General features: G+C 35.9%; 1 protein-coding gene across 1 annotated transcript in view; it reads right to left on the bottom strand.

Annotated features, from left to right (window-relative positions):
* LOC141446281 (BTB/POZ domain-containing protein 3-like) overlaps positions 1 to 20,427 on the bottom strand; it is a 32,496-nt gene that overhangs the window by 5,414 nt on the left and 6,655 nt on the right. Inside the window, exons 2-7 of the mRNA XM_074112815.1 lie at positions 3,483 to 3,577; positions 3,159 to 3,359; positions 2,511 to 2,697; positions 2,183 to 2,424; positions 1,040 to 1,339; positions 70 to 298 (exon numbers count right to left, since the gene is read on the bottom strand). Coding sequence (XP_073968916.1) covers positions 121 to 298; positions 1,040 to 1,339; positions 2,183 to 2,424; positions 2,511 to 2,697; positions 3,159 to 3,359; positions 3,483 to 3,532 — 1,158 coding nt within the window. The 5' untranslated portion in view covers positions 3,533 to 3,577 and the 3' untranslated portion in view covers positions 70 to 120. The remainder of the gene's footprint in view (positions 1 to 69; positions 299 to 1,039; positions 1,340 to 2,182; positions 2,425 to 2,510; positions 2,698 to 3,158; positions 3,360 to 3,482; positions 3,578 to 20,427) is intronic.

Raw genomic sequence — 20,427 nt, 5'->3', positions numbered from 1 at the left:
AAGTTAAAATTTTTTCACTCTTTTCTATTTTACGATAAACTTTTTAAATCTATTGTTTGGCTGAAGTACCTTATTATATTTTGAAGTTCATTCAGTAGTTGGCTGCACTGAAGTGTTAGATTAATCGAAGATGCACGCTAAAGCTCTGAACACATAATCAGCTACACAGGTTCCTGAACAACGTTTTGGCGACGAGGAAGGACCTTCACCACTGCTGCTGGTATTGTTGCTACTGCTTTTACTCTCTTTTTTCTTCTGTTTTTTTAGTTTACCTTTTTTAGATCTTTCTTCTGAACATCTAACAGAGAATTTGATTAATAATGGTGAGAAGATAATGAGTGAATAATGAGTAAAGTAATAATGAATTTACATAAATTAGAAACATTATTGGACCATTATTTGAGATATGGTCAACTTTTGTATGAATGTATTTCAGTTTATTAACTTCAATTAAAATATATTTGATGGAATAAACATTTCAGTCCCAAAACCCAAGTTATTCCTCATTACGTTTTGGAGCACCCAGAGAGAGACCAACTTCTGCCCAAAATCTATAAAGGTGAACACTCACTGTTATTACATTTTTGAGGTTAACGAAAAACTTATTCCCTTGAAAGATATGTAACTGTTCAATATTAAATTTCTTATGAGATATATATTAAGCATTACGTCTGTATCTTTGGGTTTGTATCTTAAATTTACTTAAAAAATTAGTCTTTATCAATATCACACGTGTATTAGTCAAAAATGTCTAATATAAATTACAGGGCCGTCAAAAATTAATCGGGATTTGAGAAAACTAAAATATTTTGACTGTTTTTACTTCAACAAATACATACATGAGATCTGTTTATTTAAATAATCGTTTTAAAGAACTGTGAAAAGTGATAAGTAAAAAGTAAATTAATGGCTTTATTTTCAGTCAGGGCTTTACTTAATGTGGAAAAATGATAACGTGCAATCTATTAATGTATTCACAAAATTCAGCTCGACTCAATTACAAACAATTACATAGATTAGATGGTGCCATAGCACTTACTTCTGTCCCAAAAGTATCCTTTTGGTGTTGGGAAGCACTCTTCTCTGCCTGAATTTGGCTAGCCGACTGTCGGTCAACGTTGACGAGGTGTTCGTTACAGCCTTGTAGTTGCGTAAATAGCCTAAAAGTATATTCTTTTCGTTGTTTGATAATAAAGAGCCTTGTATTGGTCCACAGTAGTAATCCTCGTCGGTCATGACCAGGTAGCGCACGCTGAACAGTATCTCGTCGCCTAGCACGCATCTCTTGTTCTCCTGGCACAGTTCTAGATGATGTCGTTTGCATTCTCTGTTACACCATCTGTGTTTTGTTTTAGAAAATAAGGTTAAAACAAAAAATTTATGAAGGTTTTGTTTTTCCACTAATATGTACGAACCATTCCAACATTTTTTGGGCCCCCAATACGGCTTTTCCGCCCAGCATTTTCTTCAATCGTCAATCGAAACTTCAAAAATATGGTACATCCTTTATATAGAATACTTGACTTTTAATAAAGTTATTTTTGTACTACATGAACACACTAACCTCGACTTTATGAGGTAGGTTACATTAGATAAGGTTTGCTTCTGGTATTAAAATCGATTCACACGCTTCAAAGTCAGCATAACTCAAAAGAAAAAGTTATGGAAGTATGGAGTGTTCAAATTCGATTTCAGAAACAGTGGAATGTATAAACTGAATTAAAGATGACTGATGTAAAGTTCATTTAAGGAATTTCCTTCAAGAGCAACCTTTTTTTCTCAAGTTACTGAAGTTGGAATTAAACTGACCTCTAAAGTGTTGTTTCAGTACAATGTACTGCCTCCATCCTCCAATTTGTTAAAAATTATTACCTGAAGAATACCGGATTACCGGAAGTCACTTGACCGGAATTGAATTTTACTTTCTCTTTCTCCAAATCCCGTCTGAAATTAAAACTTTGAAGGCTTTACCGCCGAAGCAGTATGCATAAGTTATACATCGGAGGGTTGACCAAAATCTGGGTTCGTATCCCCCTCAGTTAGTCGCTTCGCCTGGAGCAGTTGGGAGTTTACCCTGCCAGTATTGCCGCGGGATTGGCTACAAGTCCCAGTGGGGCCTTAATCTTACGTCACAAACTTAACTTATTAAAAAATATAGTAACAAAATTAATAATAATAATACCTTTCCAAAGCTTGATAGATTACTATCTCCGGAGCGTAGAGAGTATCTCGAGCGATTATCTCATACATTGAATCCCTTTTGAGATCTTCAAACGACTCTTGGTTAAATATGTCCACAGCGTTTGAATCGATAAATAAAAGGCAATTATGTAATAATGAATTGCATAAGATGAGCATTGTGTCGAAATTATCATTACGATCTGGTGTTGCGGTGATCTGCTCTATTGGCGGTGCCGAAGCCACCTGAAACACAACACAGGATCTGTTGTGGTTGCGAGTCTTCACTACCCAGAATTTCAAATACACAAATTAGTACGATTCTAGTTTACCTTTGATTGCCCAGAATAGACTCTTATGTGTTCGTAGATCTGTAAAACGTTGGTGACATCCATGCAACTGTCCAGGTAGGCGATACATTGACGCATCAGTCCCGGACAGAGATACTTCTGTGCTGCGTATAAGGTGGACAGTGCTGTCGATACGCTTTGCAGGTGAACATCCTCTTTGTATAGGTACCTGCAAAGTTAGAGTTACATTTATATGGACGTTCTTGTTGTCTTATAAAAGAATGAAACGTATCTTTGATTTTATCCGTTGCAGCTCGCAGCATCCCGGACCGGTTTCTTATTTCTATTCATCATCAGGAGAAGTTTAATCAATCTGGTGTAGAGTTTTCAACTTCACTTATGAGTTTCCTTTTCGCTGTTCAATTTTGTTCAAACATAAATATTTCTTCTAAGTTAGCAGACAAAACATAATAAACCATGAACAGTTGTCCTTTAATCCTAAACTAATGCAAGGATAGAGATTGTATTTTAGTGGGATATTTTGCTGGGATTCTAGTAGGATGTACTGTGATTCCTTAACAAATGGCTGGTCCAAATGTTGCTGCAATGTACAAGAGGTAAACGGAGGTAAATGGCGTTGAAATGTTTTTAAATATTCTTTAAAATTTTATGAGGGAACAATAAATTTACCTCAATAGTATATCAAACGCACGTCCGTCCACGTCCAAAATTGGAATGACAACTTGCTGTTCGTCAGGCTCTCTGCAGAGCATTGCTTTGAACACTGGATTCGCCTCCATCAATACGCATCTGTGTCCAGGGAATCGCCATGTTTCTGGTTCATGTCCCACCAGGAAGGTTACATCACTTCCGGCCTCGCTGTCAAATAGCCTGGTTTCAGCAACAGGAAGATTAAAAAAGAAAAGAAAATGAGGTGGTGAATTCAAATCTGTTGGGCTGATTACCAATATAGGGTTAGTTTGGAGGGAATGATTAGATTGTGATCTTAAATACCTGCTCATGAGTGGCTGGTGGGGAGAGGCTGCGTTGTCGTTGGGACACATGGTGCTGCTGCCTAGCGGGCAGAGCGCATTCACATCTTCCACCAGCTGTAAACATTTCCAACCCATTAGTTTTGAATCTGACCGTGTTACATGCTTTATATCAACTTTCAAAGGAAAAGTGACTTTTCTTGGACTTTGTGCATGTTTGCCTGTTTGTTACTATCCACAAAATGGAATGGCCGGAAGCTCAAGCTACACGTTTCAATCGCGCGTACTCTTCGAAGCCTCTGTAACTTGGCAGTGGCGATTCTTCAACTTTTTTACTTTTCGTATTTCTCGAAACCTCAGCTCCATTTCCCCTTTTTTAAACTCTTTTCACACAAATAGATTTACTACTTCTATTTTAAACCTTTTTATTTAAAGAAATGTCGATTAAGGCACTACTAGATAGTTGCTAAAATTCTGAATTTGTAGCATTTTCCACAATTGGAAGTTCTAATTTGCTGAGTGGAATGTTTACTTTTTGAGATTCAACGAAAAATGGCTCCTGCAATTCTGTTGTACAATTAAATAGATTTATAACTGTTATTCGGGCCATTTTTACTAACAAATCATTTTTATTAGAGGTTAGACTTCTCTCTGAAATGCTTCATTTTGGTGATGCACGGTGAATATGTCATATTTACATTTTGTTAAGCATTAAATAAATTTAACGTTCGCAGTTGGAAAACCGTACAATTTCTTTGCATTGATAGTTATTGTACTAAGTGTTCATTTCAGATTTTTCTTTTGTTTTTAAGACGGGGGGGAATGAGTATCGATTAGTAGATAGGCAGCGTATTCTACGATAATTATCTGGCGCCATCTTGGCCAACATCGATTCTCCTGAAACAATAACACACGACCAGATGGTGCGTGGTGCGTTATCAATAAGACTGTAGAGGAACAACTGGTAAAACACTCTTAAGGCAGTCAAATCCGAGAGGGGCTTACATGTAGGAAATAAAATCTGTGAATGGTACGGCTACACGAAAATGGAGAATCAATTTTGCTCTTAAAACTTGGGACATTTTTACTGAGAGTTTCAATACAAGGTTCACTTTAGCACGCTGGAAATGTAAGAAAGTTTTCAAAATCACAAGTTCCTGGTTACTGACCGGAAACTGTTGTACTTCTCTAACGAAATACGATGTTGGCACTTCCTGTATTTACTATCTCTTACTATTCGATGTCACAGACCCTTAGCAGACCCTTAGCAATATTCATGCACTGATTTTTTAAAAAAATGCTAATAAAAAATAATTATGACGTTAATTATTTAAACAAAAATTAAAAACTGCATACACCAACATACATTACCGACTTTTATTAGGCATCATATTTAAGTTCAAGTTTAGTGCAGCAGTAAGAAGTAAACATCGTCGGTTTAAGATCATTCTTCGATTATAAATTGATTGTTACTTAACTTTATCTAGTAGTTAATAATTGAAAATTAATGTGTAATTAATAATAATTAATCTAGTTTGTTAATATTAAATTTTAATTTTAGTCTTCTTCAATTACATTCTTAATATAGATGTTCTCCTAAGTTACATGTACGTTACATGAAATAGATAAAAGATATGCATATTTTTAGGATGGGCGATTATTGTTAAAATACTTTACCTACTATTTGATTATGAAACTTCTTTATAAGTACTCAATTAAAGGGACTGCATTAAATTATTATTTAGAAATAACCTATTATTACAAGTAGTTATTTATTTGCTAACAACTGTGTGTACGTGTTCTCGTATTCTTCTTTAGCAAATAATTCCTACTTTAAATAAAATTTGCTAATACTTTCGTTTGTCAAAAGTAATAGAAAGTAGAAAAAAGAAAAATACAGAGCTACCATTTTATTACGGGCCAAAGAGGGCGTGGTGTAACATACATGGGAGGGTAGGCGTGGTTTAATAAACAGTTCTCGCTTCTGATTGGCTGTGTTCAACCTACCTACTTTTCACACTTCCATTCTTCACTGTGGTTGGCCAATACTTTATCAGTAATTATATCAATGAAAAATAAAAGTTTAATTTTTTTTTTACTAATTTTCCCTCCGCAGGTATTCAATGAAATATCTAATTATGCAATAAAAAAATTTCTCAATAAAAACTTGGAAAATAAAAGATTTTTCTCGCTTAATGTCTTGTTTTCTGTACTAATAATGTAAGGGTAACCAGAAAATTGGAAATAATAGTTATTTTCTTGGGAAGTAGGTAAAAGAAAATTGTGGGTCATGTTTCATGTTCACCTATTGTTCTCCGCCATTGTTTGTTTGTACAGGGGCTGTTATTTTACGATTTTTAAAGGTTTCATGTAAGTCAAATGGTGTGCTACTTTCAACTTTAACAAAATCTGGCTAAGATTTACTGAGTTAACTGAGTTTAATAGTTTTAGAGGTGACCTTACTTATTTACAGGGGGCTAACTCTCCTCTTAGGGATGCGCAGCTTCGTGATCTCTAAAATGCTTCGTGACCCATAAAATTCTGAATGTATGACTCTTCCATTCATTAAAATAGGTCTCGTGTCAACAATTTGAAGCGATTGCAATATTTCCAGATAGAAGGTGTATGAGCAGGTCGGAAAATAGAACCTTTAAAGGGCTCAAGTGTGATGATGAATAGTAATTGCAATTTTGGGGGGGAAAAATAGCGTAAATGCTGAAAGAGAAAGTCGTGTGAGTATTCATACCGGATATTTCAGTATTTGGATTTCCGGTTTGTGTTTTATCGAGAGAAATCAATCTTTTAATTTTAAGTCTGAAGACTGCACAATTCCTAAACTCGCGCCCCTTGCAGAATGCTACAGTGATTTGTTGACTGCATTAGGCTACCCTCCATTTGGTGCACTACTGACCCAATTCCCGCCCTCTGGTGACCTGTTTGTGAACTTGCCGCCCCCCCAGTTATCTACATTTACTCTGCTGGACTGGTTGATGTCGTACCCATAGCAATGGCTGGCCAATTTGGAATGATTTCTTCTGTTTGTTTGTCAGCTAAATAGATCCCCAGATGCGGAAGTACCAAGATTAGTTTCACTGCCTCCAAGATATCAAGAGTGTCCTTGTGGGATGTTCCTGCAGGAAGAAACTTACCTCACCACTGCTCCTACCCAAATCTTTTGATCCACATTACTGAACAATATAATCATTGCCATTTTTTTGTACTTCTGGCCAGTTTTGGAATTTCATCCATCTTACAGGGATTGAATTATCAGGATTAGTTGAGGCTGCTTAGGATTGGTCTCTGACGCTGTTAAGCTTTTTTTTGTTTCCTCAAAATGTCCCGGACGCCGTCTAAACACTAACGGTTTACGCGCAGCCTTCAAATTAAGGGCACTTTTCAGCGAGGAAATTGGATGAGCTGTTCTCTAAAGTGCCTTTCATCCTGATGTCACGACATAACCACCTGTTACATTTTAAGAAATTAAATATGTGCCAATAAAAATACAAAGTGTCAAGAAATTTGTCCTGCGCAGAAGAATCATTATACTTGAGGTTTGTATTAGTTTATAGCATTTTTGTCGAATGGGTTCCGTTAGGAGACAACTGTCTTCATAGTATTAATTCCAAGTTTATCGTAAGAACATTACTGTAAAGTAGTGCGATTACTACGATCAAGTCTCCACTGTATACTAAGATCTTAAACTATCAAGGAGAATATATTAAATTGAACACGACGTACTTGATAGTTGAGGCATGCTACATCAAGTAGGAAAGAATGGCCAGGGTCTTGCAATAACCCTTACAGCTGTGGGCATTGTGGCCCTAGAGGGCCGGCATGTTGTGCAAGCTGTATTGTCAACTCCCAACTCCCAACTCAATATCCAACTCTAACAAAGAGTTTGCTCTTTTCTTGAATTGTGCGTATGCTTTACAAACTGCGTCACCAAGAGGCGCCATTCATTGGCTGCTGCAAGCATTAACTACGCGTATGTTTTTTGCACGTGGTCACGTGGTTATTGTTATGATAATCTACTTACTTTTTAGCTTCGTCTTACTTGTAAGACCCATAAATCATGAAATGATTTGAGTTGAAGAATATCCGGTGAAAGTACCTTCTCCCACATTTTGGCCTTCCAGCGATTTTCCTAGATAAATGTAGATCTATATTACGGGCATTGAATAATGAAAATCGTTGGGGCCGATTTTAGGCGAATCTCAAAAGACCATCCTGTGAGCACTTCTGGTGAGGAATTTCCTTCTGCAAGAACTCTCATGGGGGAGTGCTCAAAGTCTGAACGTCCTGCCACGTTTCGCTTTTGGTGTAGAGTGTACATCCATTCTCTAAGAAACGTTCCTTACTTGGGCAATCTCAATATGGGAAGTATGACGCGATATTTTCCAAGTGAGATCAAGTAAAACAATCGACCCGGAGATATGTATACTTCCGGACAATTGCACATATTCTTTAAACTTCAAAATATTGAATCCTTCCCAACTCTGCGAATGAAGTTACGCCACCAGGCGTAATCGTCCGCAATTTCCATGGCAAGTTTTCCAGCAAAGGAAGAGTTTTTCGTGTATTGAGACTTCCTTCCGGACGGCTACTTTGATCCTTTTGATGAGAAGAAATTAATCAAATCTTCAACTTTTACTTTGAAATATTTTCCTTGTAAATTCGATTCAGGGCATTTCTCTTAGATTTAGGGGGGGTTGTGGGTAGATTCCATCTGCAGGGACAAGAATTAGAATTGTCACTCAAAAAACGTTCTGAGTTTGGGGCAAATCTATGAATTAGAACCTTGAGAATGGTAGTAGAAGAGGAAGTCATCGTAAGTGGTAACACCAGATTTCCGCATGAATGGTACATTGTGTACTTGATGGGTACTGTAGGAAGTTGGTGGAGGCAGAAGGGAGCAGATTGACGGCATGAGTTCGATCTGGTGTCTGTGGTATGGGTTAGGGGGGACGCTATTGCGCAGTAACCCTTGCCGGGCCTACATCGACTCCTTCTCATTCTGTACTGTACAGTCAATGTGCACACCTTCCGGGGGTACAGTCCCAGCTCACACAGTGTGCAACAAGTTCACAACCACCATCTGACGGATCCTTCCAGATCTACAGCAACATGATATTGTGTCGCCCATTAAGGTTTCAGTTACCCCCGGAATTCTGTCTGGTATCGCCAGAGTGGAAACAACTCTTACGATTTTATTTAGCGTTCGAAGACGTGAATAGGGCACAAGTATTACAATAAACCCATTTTAGGAAAAAATAGCCCGAAACTAACTAAATCTATTTATTAGCAAAGTGGTGGCACTTACGCTCAATCGATTTTCTTAATCGATATTGGAAATTTCGATTATATAATTTAGTTTTCATTAATAATTTATTTATTTATTTGTTACTATTAAGCTTACATACGCTTTTGAGAAAGTGAATCAGCCATAAAAGTACATAAGTAATTATAATAATATTAAGGACAAAATATAGAAATAAAAATAAAATAAGAAATACAAAAGTAAAAAACTAAAATAAAATAAGAGTATTAAAACTTCTTAGAACAAATAATAATTATTTCTTCAAATAAGAGAACCAAAACAGAGATGCTTGCGAATAAAATATAATGCTCAAAATAACATACGAGTAGAGAAATCAACATAACCTAAAAGAAAACTATTCTCCCAAAACAAAACTTCTTATTCTAAGAGATTGTTTACAATAATTGTAGATAGCATTTACCTGATCTTTAGATGTTATAGTTCATAATTTTTCAAACAGAATTACTTTTGGAGCATGAAAATTGGTTGCTAAAAAATTTTGAAAGGTAAGTAAGATAGCTGTTGTAGAGTTTTACAATTCGAAAAGAAAATGCATTATTGAATCATCACAAGAACTGGAGCAAATTAAGGAAATATCATTACAGTCAAATGTATATGTGGATCCGTTTAAATAAAGTTTTGTGCATTTTATTCTGGCAAAGACGTATTTGAGAAATCAGCCTAAGTTTAATTACATTGCAACCTAAATCCAAATACATTTCATTGATACCTAAATTAGAGACAAGTGTGTAAAATACATTATATCTGCTATTCAAAACCTTATCAATGTCCTCTGATAGGAACTTATTTATCAGTTTGCTCATAATGTTTTTCTTTTCTTTTCCTTAAAATGAAAGGATCCTGGGTAAGTAAAACATCCAATGCGCCAACAGACGACATTGTGCTCTCAATAAAAGATATCCAAGTTTTATTATTACTCCTTAACAAAAACTTACAGTTTAAAAAGTTAAGTATAAGGGTTGATTAAACGCCAAAAGGTACACAAATCAGCATGTACCCAACATTTCATTCAAGCTTAGTTGATATAATTTAAGTAATTTTGCTGCATTAACTTTTCCTTCACATTTTTTAGAATTTATTAGATGTCACAGACCCTTATGCTGGCCAGTTCGTTCATAATATTATTTGGTTATAATTATGATAAAGTGTATATTATATCTTCGTTTTTAAATAGGTACTTTATTTTAACTCTATTCCAAATTATTCTTCTGATTTATCTTTAATATGCCCTTTATTCTGAAGTTGTCACATCTTATACATGCATGTTAAAGTAGAAAAAGACAAAGTTAGAGTCGGCTACTGTTTAAATTTGAATCACGGAGGATTTAAAACAATATTTCAGACTTGAATTCGTCTTACCGAAATATTCGTGAGCACAAATAACACACAGTTAATAACAAGTAGATTATTCAACAACAATTATTCATTTCTCAATTGTAATTTAATTTTACTTATAGTAAAATACTGGAATAATTAGCTGTCCTAAAAGTATGCAATACTTATTTATTTTATATTACATAACATATATATAACATTGTGAGAAGAACAGCTACATTGAGAGTGTGATTGAAGAAAACTATATTATTTGCGATAGAGCCAGATAATTATTACCTATTATTATAAACGTTTGACTACTACATAAAATAACAATTACTTTAATCGAAGAATGAACTTAAACCGACGATTTTTATTAAAAATAAAATAATCGAAATCATTGATGTATGTTGGTGTAAGCATTTTTTTAAAAAAGTTTTTAAATTTTGTAGCCTCGTAATTTTTTTTATTTTTTATAACGTTTTCTTTTTAACCTGTAATTAATAGTTTGATTATTATAGATTAATAGATATTAAAGTCAATCTACAGTGCTACTTGAACAAATATTTTGTAGATGAAAATGGCCAGCATAAGGGTCTGTGACATCTAATAAATTCTAAAAAATGTGAAGGAAAAGTTAATGCAGCAAAATTACTTAAATTATATCAACTAAGCTTGAATGAAATGTTGGGTACATGCTGATTTGTGTACCTTTTGGCGTTTAATCAACCCTTATACTTAACTTTTTAAACTGTAAGTTTTTGTTAAGGAGATTTTTGTACCTTTTGGATAGATTTTCATTTTTGTCTATTTTGCTAAGTTACATATCTGCTTTACTGTTTTTTTTAAATTTGGAATAAGCAATTCTATCATTATAACCTGATAAGGTGTTAAGTAGGAACCGTAACTACCACTGGAGAGATCTTTTTAAAGAATGATTATAGTTGCGGTCCCCAAACCATCCTCAACAACAATTTTTTTGAGAAAGCCTTTTTATATAAAATAGGAAGGTATTTGTACGTAAAAAGCAAATTTAAACTGCGATTTCAGACCTTCCTTTTAAGAGGAGTAAGAAAAATAAACGGGCGATTACAGTACTTCTCCCTAAAAGGCAAAGAGGCAAAGATTTTGAATCGAACGACAATTCATTAATGTAAATAGGTTCACCCATTGATAATTTTAACGATTGCAGTACTTCCTCTTAGTAGGTGTAAGAGCATGATGGCACTTCACAGCCATGTAGAGGAGCTTTAATCACTTCTTCGTGCTAAATTTTATCAAAATCGGACAAAGCGTTATAGAAATATTGGTAATAATAGTTTTAGAAACGGCCTTACTTGGGTGGGGCAAACTCCCCTCCATATGAGGCATAGCGACGAGACTTTTAAAGTGCAAATCTGTACAAAATTTCGATTCGAATGACACTTCATTCATGAAAATCAGTTCACGTGTCGATAATTTGAAACGATTGCTATACTTCCCCTTAACTAGTGTAAGAGCAGATCGTCGCTTTAATGTTACATAGGGGAGCCCTAACCCCATCATCCTACCAAATTTTATCAAAATCGGGCTAAGATTTACAGAGTAATTAGTAATAATAATTTTGAAGGGGGCCTTACATAAAGGGGGCTAACTCCTCTCCCATTCGGTGTACAGCGTGGAGACCCCCAAAAGGCACATCTACATAAAATTCCGAATCGAATGACACCTCATTCATGAAAATCGGTTCACGCGTTTAGGCGCTACGTAGTTTACAAAAAAGGTAACAACAACAACAACAACAACAACAACAACAACAACAAGAAGAAGAACAAGAACAACAACAATTTCTGAAAATGCCGTTTTTGCTCATTTTCGGCAACTTTTTTCTCGAAATCTATTAGGTCTGGGTGGTTGCAAAAAAATTTCAGTTATAAAGGAGGGTTTGCTCTATATTTTAAAGAAAATTTGGGAATTTTATCTTTTATAGAAAAAGAGAAAAAAATTGTCAAAGTTGGGTGTTTTTTAACGTTACGCTTTTTCGTGCACTTTTTGACGATCAACCCTTATACAACTGTCCTACCGGACAGTTTTAATTTCTTTTCTGAGGATTGATTTTATATAAAGTATTATAAGAAACATAAGGCAGACGTATACTATTCATTCTGAGTATTTTAATTAACAAATTATAAATTGACTTAAAAACGGAAATTATAATCGGCGAAAATCCAAATTCTAATGGAACAAACGAATTGGGAGTACTTTTTGGAAGGTAGTAGAGTCTCTTTAGAGATTGCAATTGTACAGTTTCAAGCAAGTGCAGATAATTGTGAGCCCAGATTTCTGAGCAATAGAGCATTGTTGGTTTGAGGATAGAATTGAGTAGTTTCTTTCTAGTTTCGTGAAGTTTTGCCGCAAAATTTAACAAAATAGATTTTACTTTATTTATTGAACGTCAGTTTCCCTGCGTTGGCGAAGTACTTTGAGGCGTGGAAGTATTTACCATTAGAAGTAATAGGCACACCTAGGTAATGAAAGAGATGAACTATTTCAATAGGCTTTCCTGAAAAGGAAATATTACGGAATTTCTTTTTAAGAGTACTGTTTGAAATATGTATGAATTTTCATTAATAATATACAGTTGATGAGACCGTACATTGTACTGAAATGAACACTTTAGAGGAGATCATAACCCTCACTTCTTCCAGTATCCTTATCTAATTTCCCATAGAGTTAGTATCAGTTTAAAGGAAAACGGAAGTATTTTCGAGAAAATTGTAAGTGAAACTGGTAAAAAACCCATAGAACTGGTAAAGTCGCACTTTTGGTCGTGTGGAAGTTCGATCTAAACTCTGATTTCGGAAACAGTATTGCAAAACGGGATACTAGGTTGTGGTTCGTATTATCGGTGACTTCCATAGTCTAAGGACCAATTTGTAAAGCCATTTTTTTTTTTTTTCGTTTTCCGGAGACATTCAATTTGGTTCTTCCTGAGAAAATTTTAAATCGATACAGTGAAATTAAAAAATCGATTACGTCAAATAGGTTTTTTTTTTTTTTGTTTCCGGTATAGTTAGAGTTGGTGGGACGAGATTAATAATTTGCCAATTTTGGCGCTGGTCTAGGGGTGCTCTCTGTGAATCAGTACGCAGCGTTCTATTTTTGGACATCCGAGTAGAACGCTATTCTGACGTTGGTCTATTTTAAACCCGAAAAACATTCATCGCCTTCTTCTAACAAAATATTACAAAATTTAAAACATTGAGAATATCGTTGTTATTGTAAATGCTACATCTTTACTGATATTGTAAGAGAAGCTGGAATGGTAATATATCGTTATATTCCAGTAGCAGCCAGCCACTGTTTACCAACAGCATTGTAAACAGAGGTGTATGCTGTCCGGCAATACAGCGCTAAGTGCCTTGCTATAAAAATAGACGACATAACGCGAATGTATACATCGCTGGACGCGCTATTTCCTGCTTGCCCAGCTGGTGCAATCTTCTTGCCACGTCCATTCCGTCCTACAACTTTTATAACCTTTTGTTCACTGAATGTAAAAAACTGTAGTTCTTGTGAAAGTTCTGCTATTCTTGATGCTTTTGAATCAGAATTTAATTTCTACTCCAAATTGTTATTTAACTAAAAGAAAAAAAGGAGGGGATTAGCTGAGTGGTTAGCGTACTGGATTCCTAAGCGAGAAGCTCTCTGGTTCGAATCCAACAGCTGGCTCTTACAGCTTACAGCTTAGCTTTGAGGTTATGATTAACCAGGGTCTGTGAATGAGTTTTAATAAGATTTTCGTCAGAAGAAAGGTTGAGGTCAGATGGAAGGGTCAACTTTGATTAAGTAGAAGAGGTGCTGGTAATTTGTCTTAGTACTGTTGGCTGTTAAGGTAGGAGTTGGCAGTTCCGTTCGCAGTTTTTAGAATAAACAGAATCCCAAAAATTAAAAAAAAAACAAAGCTGGTTTGATGAAATGATGATTTTTCTGGGTAAATTCGTTTTAGGTGCTTCTTTAGGTGCTCCTTTAAGTGTAAGCTACTGTGTTCCGGTAGGTACACAACTCGGAAATCATAGTGAGAGCAATTCAGGGGAATGCTTTGACTACAGTGTACTGGTTGCCATCGCAACACTTAACTACAATAACACTAATCTGCACGTAGAAGTTTAATCAATATAGCAACAGTTGTAAGTGCAACTACAATAACAACAGTACATGGCGTACAGTATCTAGGATCTGTCTATTTTATCCCCATGTCGTAGTACTAGTCTTCATTCACCTGCCACGTCGGCAATACCTTGTATGACGTCTAACCTTCGTCACCTGCCACATTCATGGAAATTGTTTCAAATAAACGTTTGTATAACACTACGAGTACAACGTAGAAGGAAATCGTTGGAGTCGTCTTTGAGAAAGTCTTCGAAAAGTTAAAAAGCCGTTCAGTCAGTGGTACTTCCGGTGAAGGGATTTTGATAGCTAGGTCAGCCACTCAGATTCCCTTGGTAGGCTCCTATCTGAATGCATAGCGCTCCCTTTACTCTAAAACAAATTTTGCCACGTCGGCAATACCTGTATGACGTCTAACCTTAGCACAAGAGTTCCTCTTACGTCACACTCATCCAAATCGGAAAGGATCCTAACTCATTAAGCTTCCTTTAACTCTGAACTCCATTAACGTTTGACGATACAGCTACATTTAACCAATTAGAACACTCCAAGCGCCCCTAGCGTTTGTTCCTCGTGTTGGATATTCTTGGCTTTAAAGTTCTAATAAGGTTATTTTTGGGTAAAAGTATTGTGTAGATTTCTCTTTAAAGTACCCTCCTGCATTTTGTTAATTGTGTGACCAAAATCGGGATTAAAGGAAATCTCTCGACCGGAAGTACCAGGTTACTCTAAGGATGCCCGCTTCCACAAATATGGCTCCTACGATTTCTGTTATCTTCGATATGCATCAGGCACTCATAGATTTAGAGAGCTTTCTCTTTAATCATTTTTCAAGAGCAAATTCGATTTAGAGTAAAGGGAGTGCTATTTATTCAGATTGGCCCCTACCAAGGAATCTGATTGGCTGACCTAGCTATCAAAATCCCTTCACCGGAAGTACCACTGACTGAACGGCTTTTTAACTTTTCGAAGACTTTCTCAAAGACGACTCCAACGATTTCCTTCTACGTTGTACTCGTAGTGTTATACAAACGTTTATTTGAAACAATTTCCATGAAAGACTCTTCCAGGAAGGGCGGTAGGCTTCCCTCTAAAGACTCATTTGTCCAAAGACTTACGGTCCAAAAATACCGGAAGGGCCACTACTCTATAAATGTTTCACTTTTCGGAGATTTTTTTTTTAAATGCTTCCAAATTTTCTCTGAAATTCGAGTTCAAATGAAAAGACATTATTTTTCTGCGAAAATTCGATTGGGAGGGGGGCCTTTTGAAGTTTGTTAAGATTTTCTTGTAACTCCAGAAGTCAGAGGGGTGCTTTAAGCCGACCGTAATCTACGTAACTATGTACTAATATTACGTAGTTATATTCCCTTCGTATGGCTAGATCTAGACAGCCGTGGTAACAAGTTAAGCACCTTTTCATTTCAATATTTCCGCCGCAATAAAATAAACAAAACCGGACCATTTAATTTAAAGATGGAATGTTTGTTTTGTTTGCGAACATATCGAATAATACTGGAGCGAGCCTTTATCTGCGGCTGACAAAGCGGAAGGCGCTATCTGCTGCGGCTTCCCCTTGTTTCACAAAATACTTTTTTCTTAGTTGCCCCCTCACACTAATTCCTTATCACTGTTATGATTACTTTCCACATCATTTAATAAACTTTTTGGAACGCATTTAATTTACGTTCTCAACGATGGAGCTTTTTTGACCTTCGATAACTTTCAACAGTATATGAGAAATTCTGCTGCACTAATACTGATTCATTTACAGTAATGGCAGTACTAATTAGTAAATAGGAAGGGCATTTACAACATGTCCTGACATGCGGGCAGACAAACCTTGAGTTATATTTACATCCGGCGGGCTTTAAAGCTTCCTCTAGTTGGTGCCGCAATACTGGGCTCGGCCTTACATATCGACTCTGGGTAATCGATATTCTCTAGATAGTCTGTTTATGTACAGGCTAGACATTTGGCCAAATTTAAGCACGGAAATGGCTTGGACAAATTGAACAATCTGCTGTGAGTTAACATTACGCCAATATGCGTAATTACATTTCAATTGAAATGTAAATTCTGAGATAAAGGTTTCAAAACTAAGTGAAGATGACTAGTAAAGGTTTCAAAACTAAGTGAAGATGACTAGTAAATTAAATAAGTCTATACATCCGTTTGACTGATATTCTTCCATCTCAGAATTCTGTTCAAACTTAGTACATTCATGAACATCTGTCTGTGGGTTTGACACCGAACACCATGAAGCTTAACTTCGGCCCCATACCGTAGATCCCCCAGTAGGAACTTCAATTTCCCGGAAATATCTGCCAAATAAAAGCAATAGATTAACAAATTCATGGAGAGGTAAATTTCTTTCTTACGCAACGCCTGTTCTGATGGCCTGCCGTCAATTCGTGGCAGTTATAGGAGAGGACCTCCTTCTAAAGTCCTATTTCAGTGCGATGTATGACTCTACTAACTATTAAATAATCTTGGAGAAAATTAAATAGCAGATAGCTGAAGTTTTGAATAATGTGTCGGTGTGGAGAAGATTGAGTATTGCTCTGGAAACTGTGAACAGGCGATGTTCTAGTTCAAGAGGCACAATACTATAGCCCAAGTTGCAGAAAATGCTTCATTGTGCAATAAATATGTAACATTCTAATACTTAAGTTTATTGCTTATTTTATGGAGTGATAAGACGTCATTATTAATATTTTTTTAGTACACTTTTTTTATAATATAGTTAACGAATTTTGATAAGAGTTTCTTAATGTCCAGTTTTGAATTTATTGCTTTCCGTTTTCTAGGCCATCTTAATACCTAATAATTATATATCGGGCAATTAAGACAAACTATCAGCCGACCTTCAAAATGGTGTTTTTCCATAGATTAGGAGTCATGAAAACGATAACTGCGCCATGAGGAAAATAATAGTTTTATTGTTCGATGACTGGAAGTGAGTTTTGGAGATTGTGCTGGCTATGAGAGTAGCCATTTCCAATTTCCTTTACCTTTTTCTGTTTAAGCAAAAGAGGAAATCTCAAAAAAAGTAAAAGAATAATTGAGTAAAGTACCTTTGATTGGTGGGCATCGAACGAAACCTAGAGTTTCAGCTTGCTGTGAAGTTTTGGAAACAATCTCTCACTAAGAAAATGAAAATTAAACACGATCACAATACTTCTCCCTTACTAGGTGAGAGAAAATGTAAAAACGCACTAACATGATTTTTTTCTTACTCACAATCGGAAGTCTGGAAACAAACAGAGTGTCAGTAGTAGATGAGGAAATGGCCTATAGCAGACGATTGTGTGGCTTGCTGATTTTGTAGAAAGCAAAATACCATCTTACGCAATCTACTTTTGTCGCTAATCTTTTTCTTTTTGCTAAAAAAACGTTTTTTGTTTTGTTTTGAATAGACATTGCTGTTAGGAACAACACCAACTATTCATTATTAATTAGGCGCCATTTGTTAGAAACATGGTCATCTAGTTAGCGCAGTACTGCCAACCCCTCTGTCACATCACACATACAGTGTTGCATTGATGAGGGCCAAGTTCAATGCTAACCTAATGTATAACCACAACACTATTAAACTGTGTTAAGGTTATATTTACCAATTATTGTTATATATTATTCTGATTAACAGGTGATGGTGGGGCAAGTGTACGCAAATAGTTTAATTTCCATGATGAGTTGTTCTAAAAATAGAGTAGCGTAAGACTTCTTTGTGCGTTTGGGTTAATGTAACTAACAAACTAATCTCCTGGCGCTACAATCCATTCTTTGCCACGATTTTCTCATATCTTAAACGTTACTCAAAGAATTTTAGTCACAGTAAGTACTGAATTTCAGCAGGCTTAACGTCCAACTACCAAATTAGAGATATTTTTTAGATCCAAGTATTTACATATGTACAATATAAACTTTTCTTCTTGTATACAACCTGAAATTTTGTAAGAGAACCTGTTATGTTTCGAACCTGTTATGGTATAGAAAGTGAAATGCTTGTATTTTTTTGTAATTAATTCTAGAAAAATTAGACATTCGTTTTCACCAATTTAATAGGTTTTTTTGTTTTATTTGTAAAAGTGAATTTATTTTTGTCTTTGTTTTCTTTGTTTCCCTTTTGTCTTGTATTATATCTGTAAATGATCGGGTCAACCCCTTGCTACAATTGTAACATTATAAGCTACAATAAATGGTAATTATTGTTATAACCACCAAATTAGGTGTCGTGGGATGGAAGCGACTAGCAAACATACTTTACTATAATTTTCTCATTAAATAAAATCCAAAACCTAAACCGGGGAATCGAACCCAGTACCGCAATACATATTAGCTTTACAGTACTCGCCTCTAACCACTCGGCTATCATGACGCCCTATAATACTTCAGTAATACTTCTAAGTCCGCTTTAGGGCGAAATGTTTAACCCTTCACACTGACCAACACCCAACCTTCAGGTACAAATTTATATTATATGAAATAAGTCCTCCTACAATAATGATTCAATCATTGATAAAAATGATAGTAGTTTGTATTGATTATTACTTTAAATTATACGCTTATTTGTTTTTAATAAATGTGCTCTTTGAATCATTTCACCCCTCTCCAATGAAGTGTAACACAGATCTAACCAGACCTCTTTGGACGGAGAACTATTCAGTAATACGAATAATTAATGACAGTAAGTAATTATTTTAATATTGTAAAGAACTAACTAATGCTCCAAAAATATTTATCCTGTGTGCCGCCATAAAAACCTACAGATTAATCTTATCGCGTCAACATAACCAAAGTAGCAGTTTATAAAGTTAGAGCAGTCAAGAACAATGGTTAATTGTGTTTGCCGTCTGTGATTACTGTCATTCTAAATGGTAACGATAAGTTGCGAGATTGTTTGTGACGCTCTGAAAACCTACGTTTTCAGTTTTTTTTTCCTTTTCTGTAACGTAAGAGGAAGTACTGTTTTCAAGCAGATTATCGTTTTGGAAGTTAAACCGGAAATACACGCCTTGAGGGATCGTTTAGTTTGAAAACAGTGAGTGAATAAGTGATGCCTGGAAACTAGACTTGCTTCTTCGGAGGACGCGTCAACAGCTAGTTCGGACCCGACGAGAAGGAATACAGCTTCTAATTAGGCCAGCTTGTCCACTTCCTCCTTGTAACCAGAAATCCTCATTTGACCTGGCACCCATAGAAGACTCCAATACCAGTCTAGAAGACTAAAAAACATTAATTCAGCGCCTTCAATGCCGCCTGATAATCTGAGTAAGAGATGCAAATCTCTTTTACCGCGGAAATACGAGTGCGCTCATGCGAAACAGCATAAACTCGGCAAGGAAAACTGTGTGATCCACTCCTCAGATGACGTCACCAAGGAAAAAATAGGCGGCCGTTCCAGGCCTAGTCTGGAACCACCGTGTAACATCTTAAGCAATTTACAGGCATTGGATGAATCCATACTAGATGGTAACGTTCCGCTGTAAGATTGTTCAATCATTTAAGTATTTACCCTCTATCAGAAGGGGATAATACGGTAATCTAGATTGGCTTAAGTACTTGGGGATCGGCCCCCATTAAATAAACAGGTATTATGTAAGCTGGCCAGTCCTGGAGCCATACTTCTCTGTCCACTAGATTATTGGCACCAACTTTAATCACCTGTCTATTGTGCCACACTTTGTTTCCAGTTCAAAGTAAATATTTACAAAACACGCCCTGAATTTCGCAAACTATCGCTGGGATCTAGTAAAACATTGAACTTTTATCAGACCCACAGACAAACGCATCAAGATTTATTAGATATGGGCATTCAGGTGAAATTAGGTCTTATCTTGCGCAGTCGCCATTGCTGTTTATCTACTGATACACATAACTTTAGTCACTCACGTTGGCTGACTTCATCACTCAAGTATTGAGTATTTATTTACTTTCCTACGCACTTGACGTAAGCGGTTGAATTTCCCAACAATCTATTTCCACTTTCCCAGGACCTTTGTAAGAGAGGAAGTGCAGGCTTTCGGATTAGAGTTTCCGCAGGAAATACGTCATAGTATCAGTATTACACTGCTTAAATTTAGCCAATAAAGTTTATGTCTCTAACTTGTTCAATAGAAACACTGGTTTTGTGACTTTACAGAGCATGCGCTGTTTATTTTTT

This window comes from Rhodnius prolixus, unplaced genomic scaffold (assembly GCF_049639745.1).
Source record: "Rhodnius prolixus isolate KJV_2025 unplaced genomic scaffold, Rpr scaffold_1, whole genome shotgun sequence".
Lineage (NCBI taxonomy): Eukaryota > Metazoa > Arthropoda > Insecta > Hemiptera > Reduviidae > Rhodnius > Rhodnius prolixus.
Note: the sequence above shows the minus strand (reverse complement) of the source record. Positions and strands in the feature narration are given on the sequence as shown.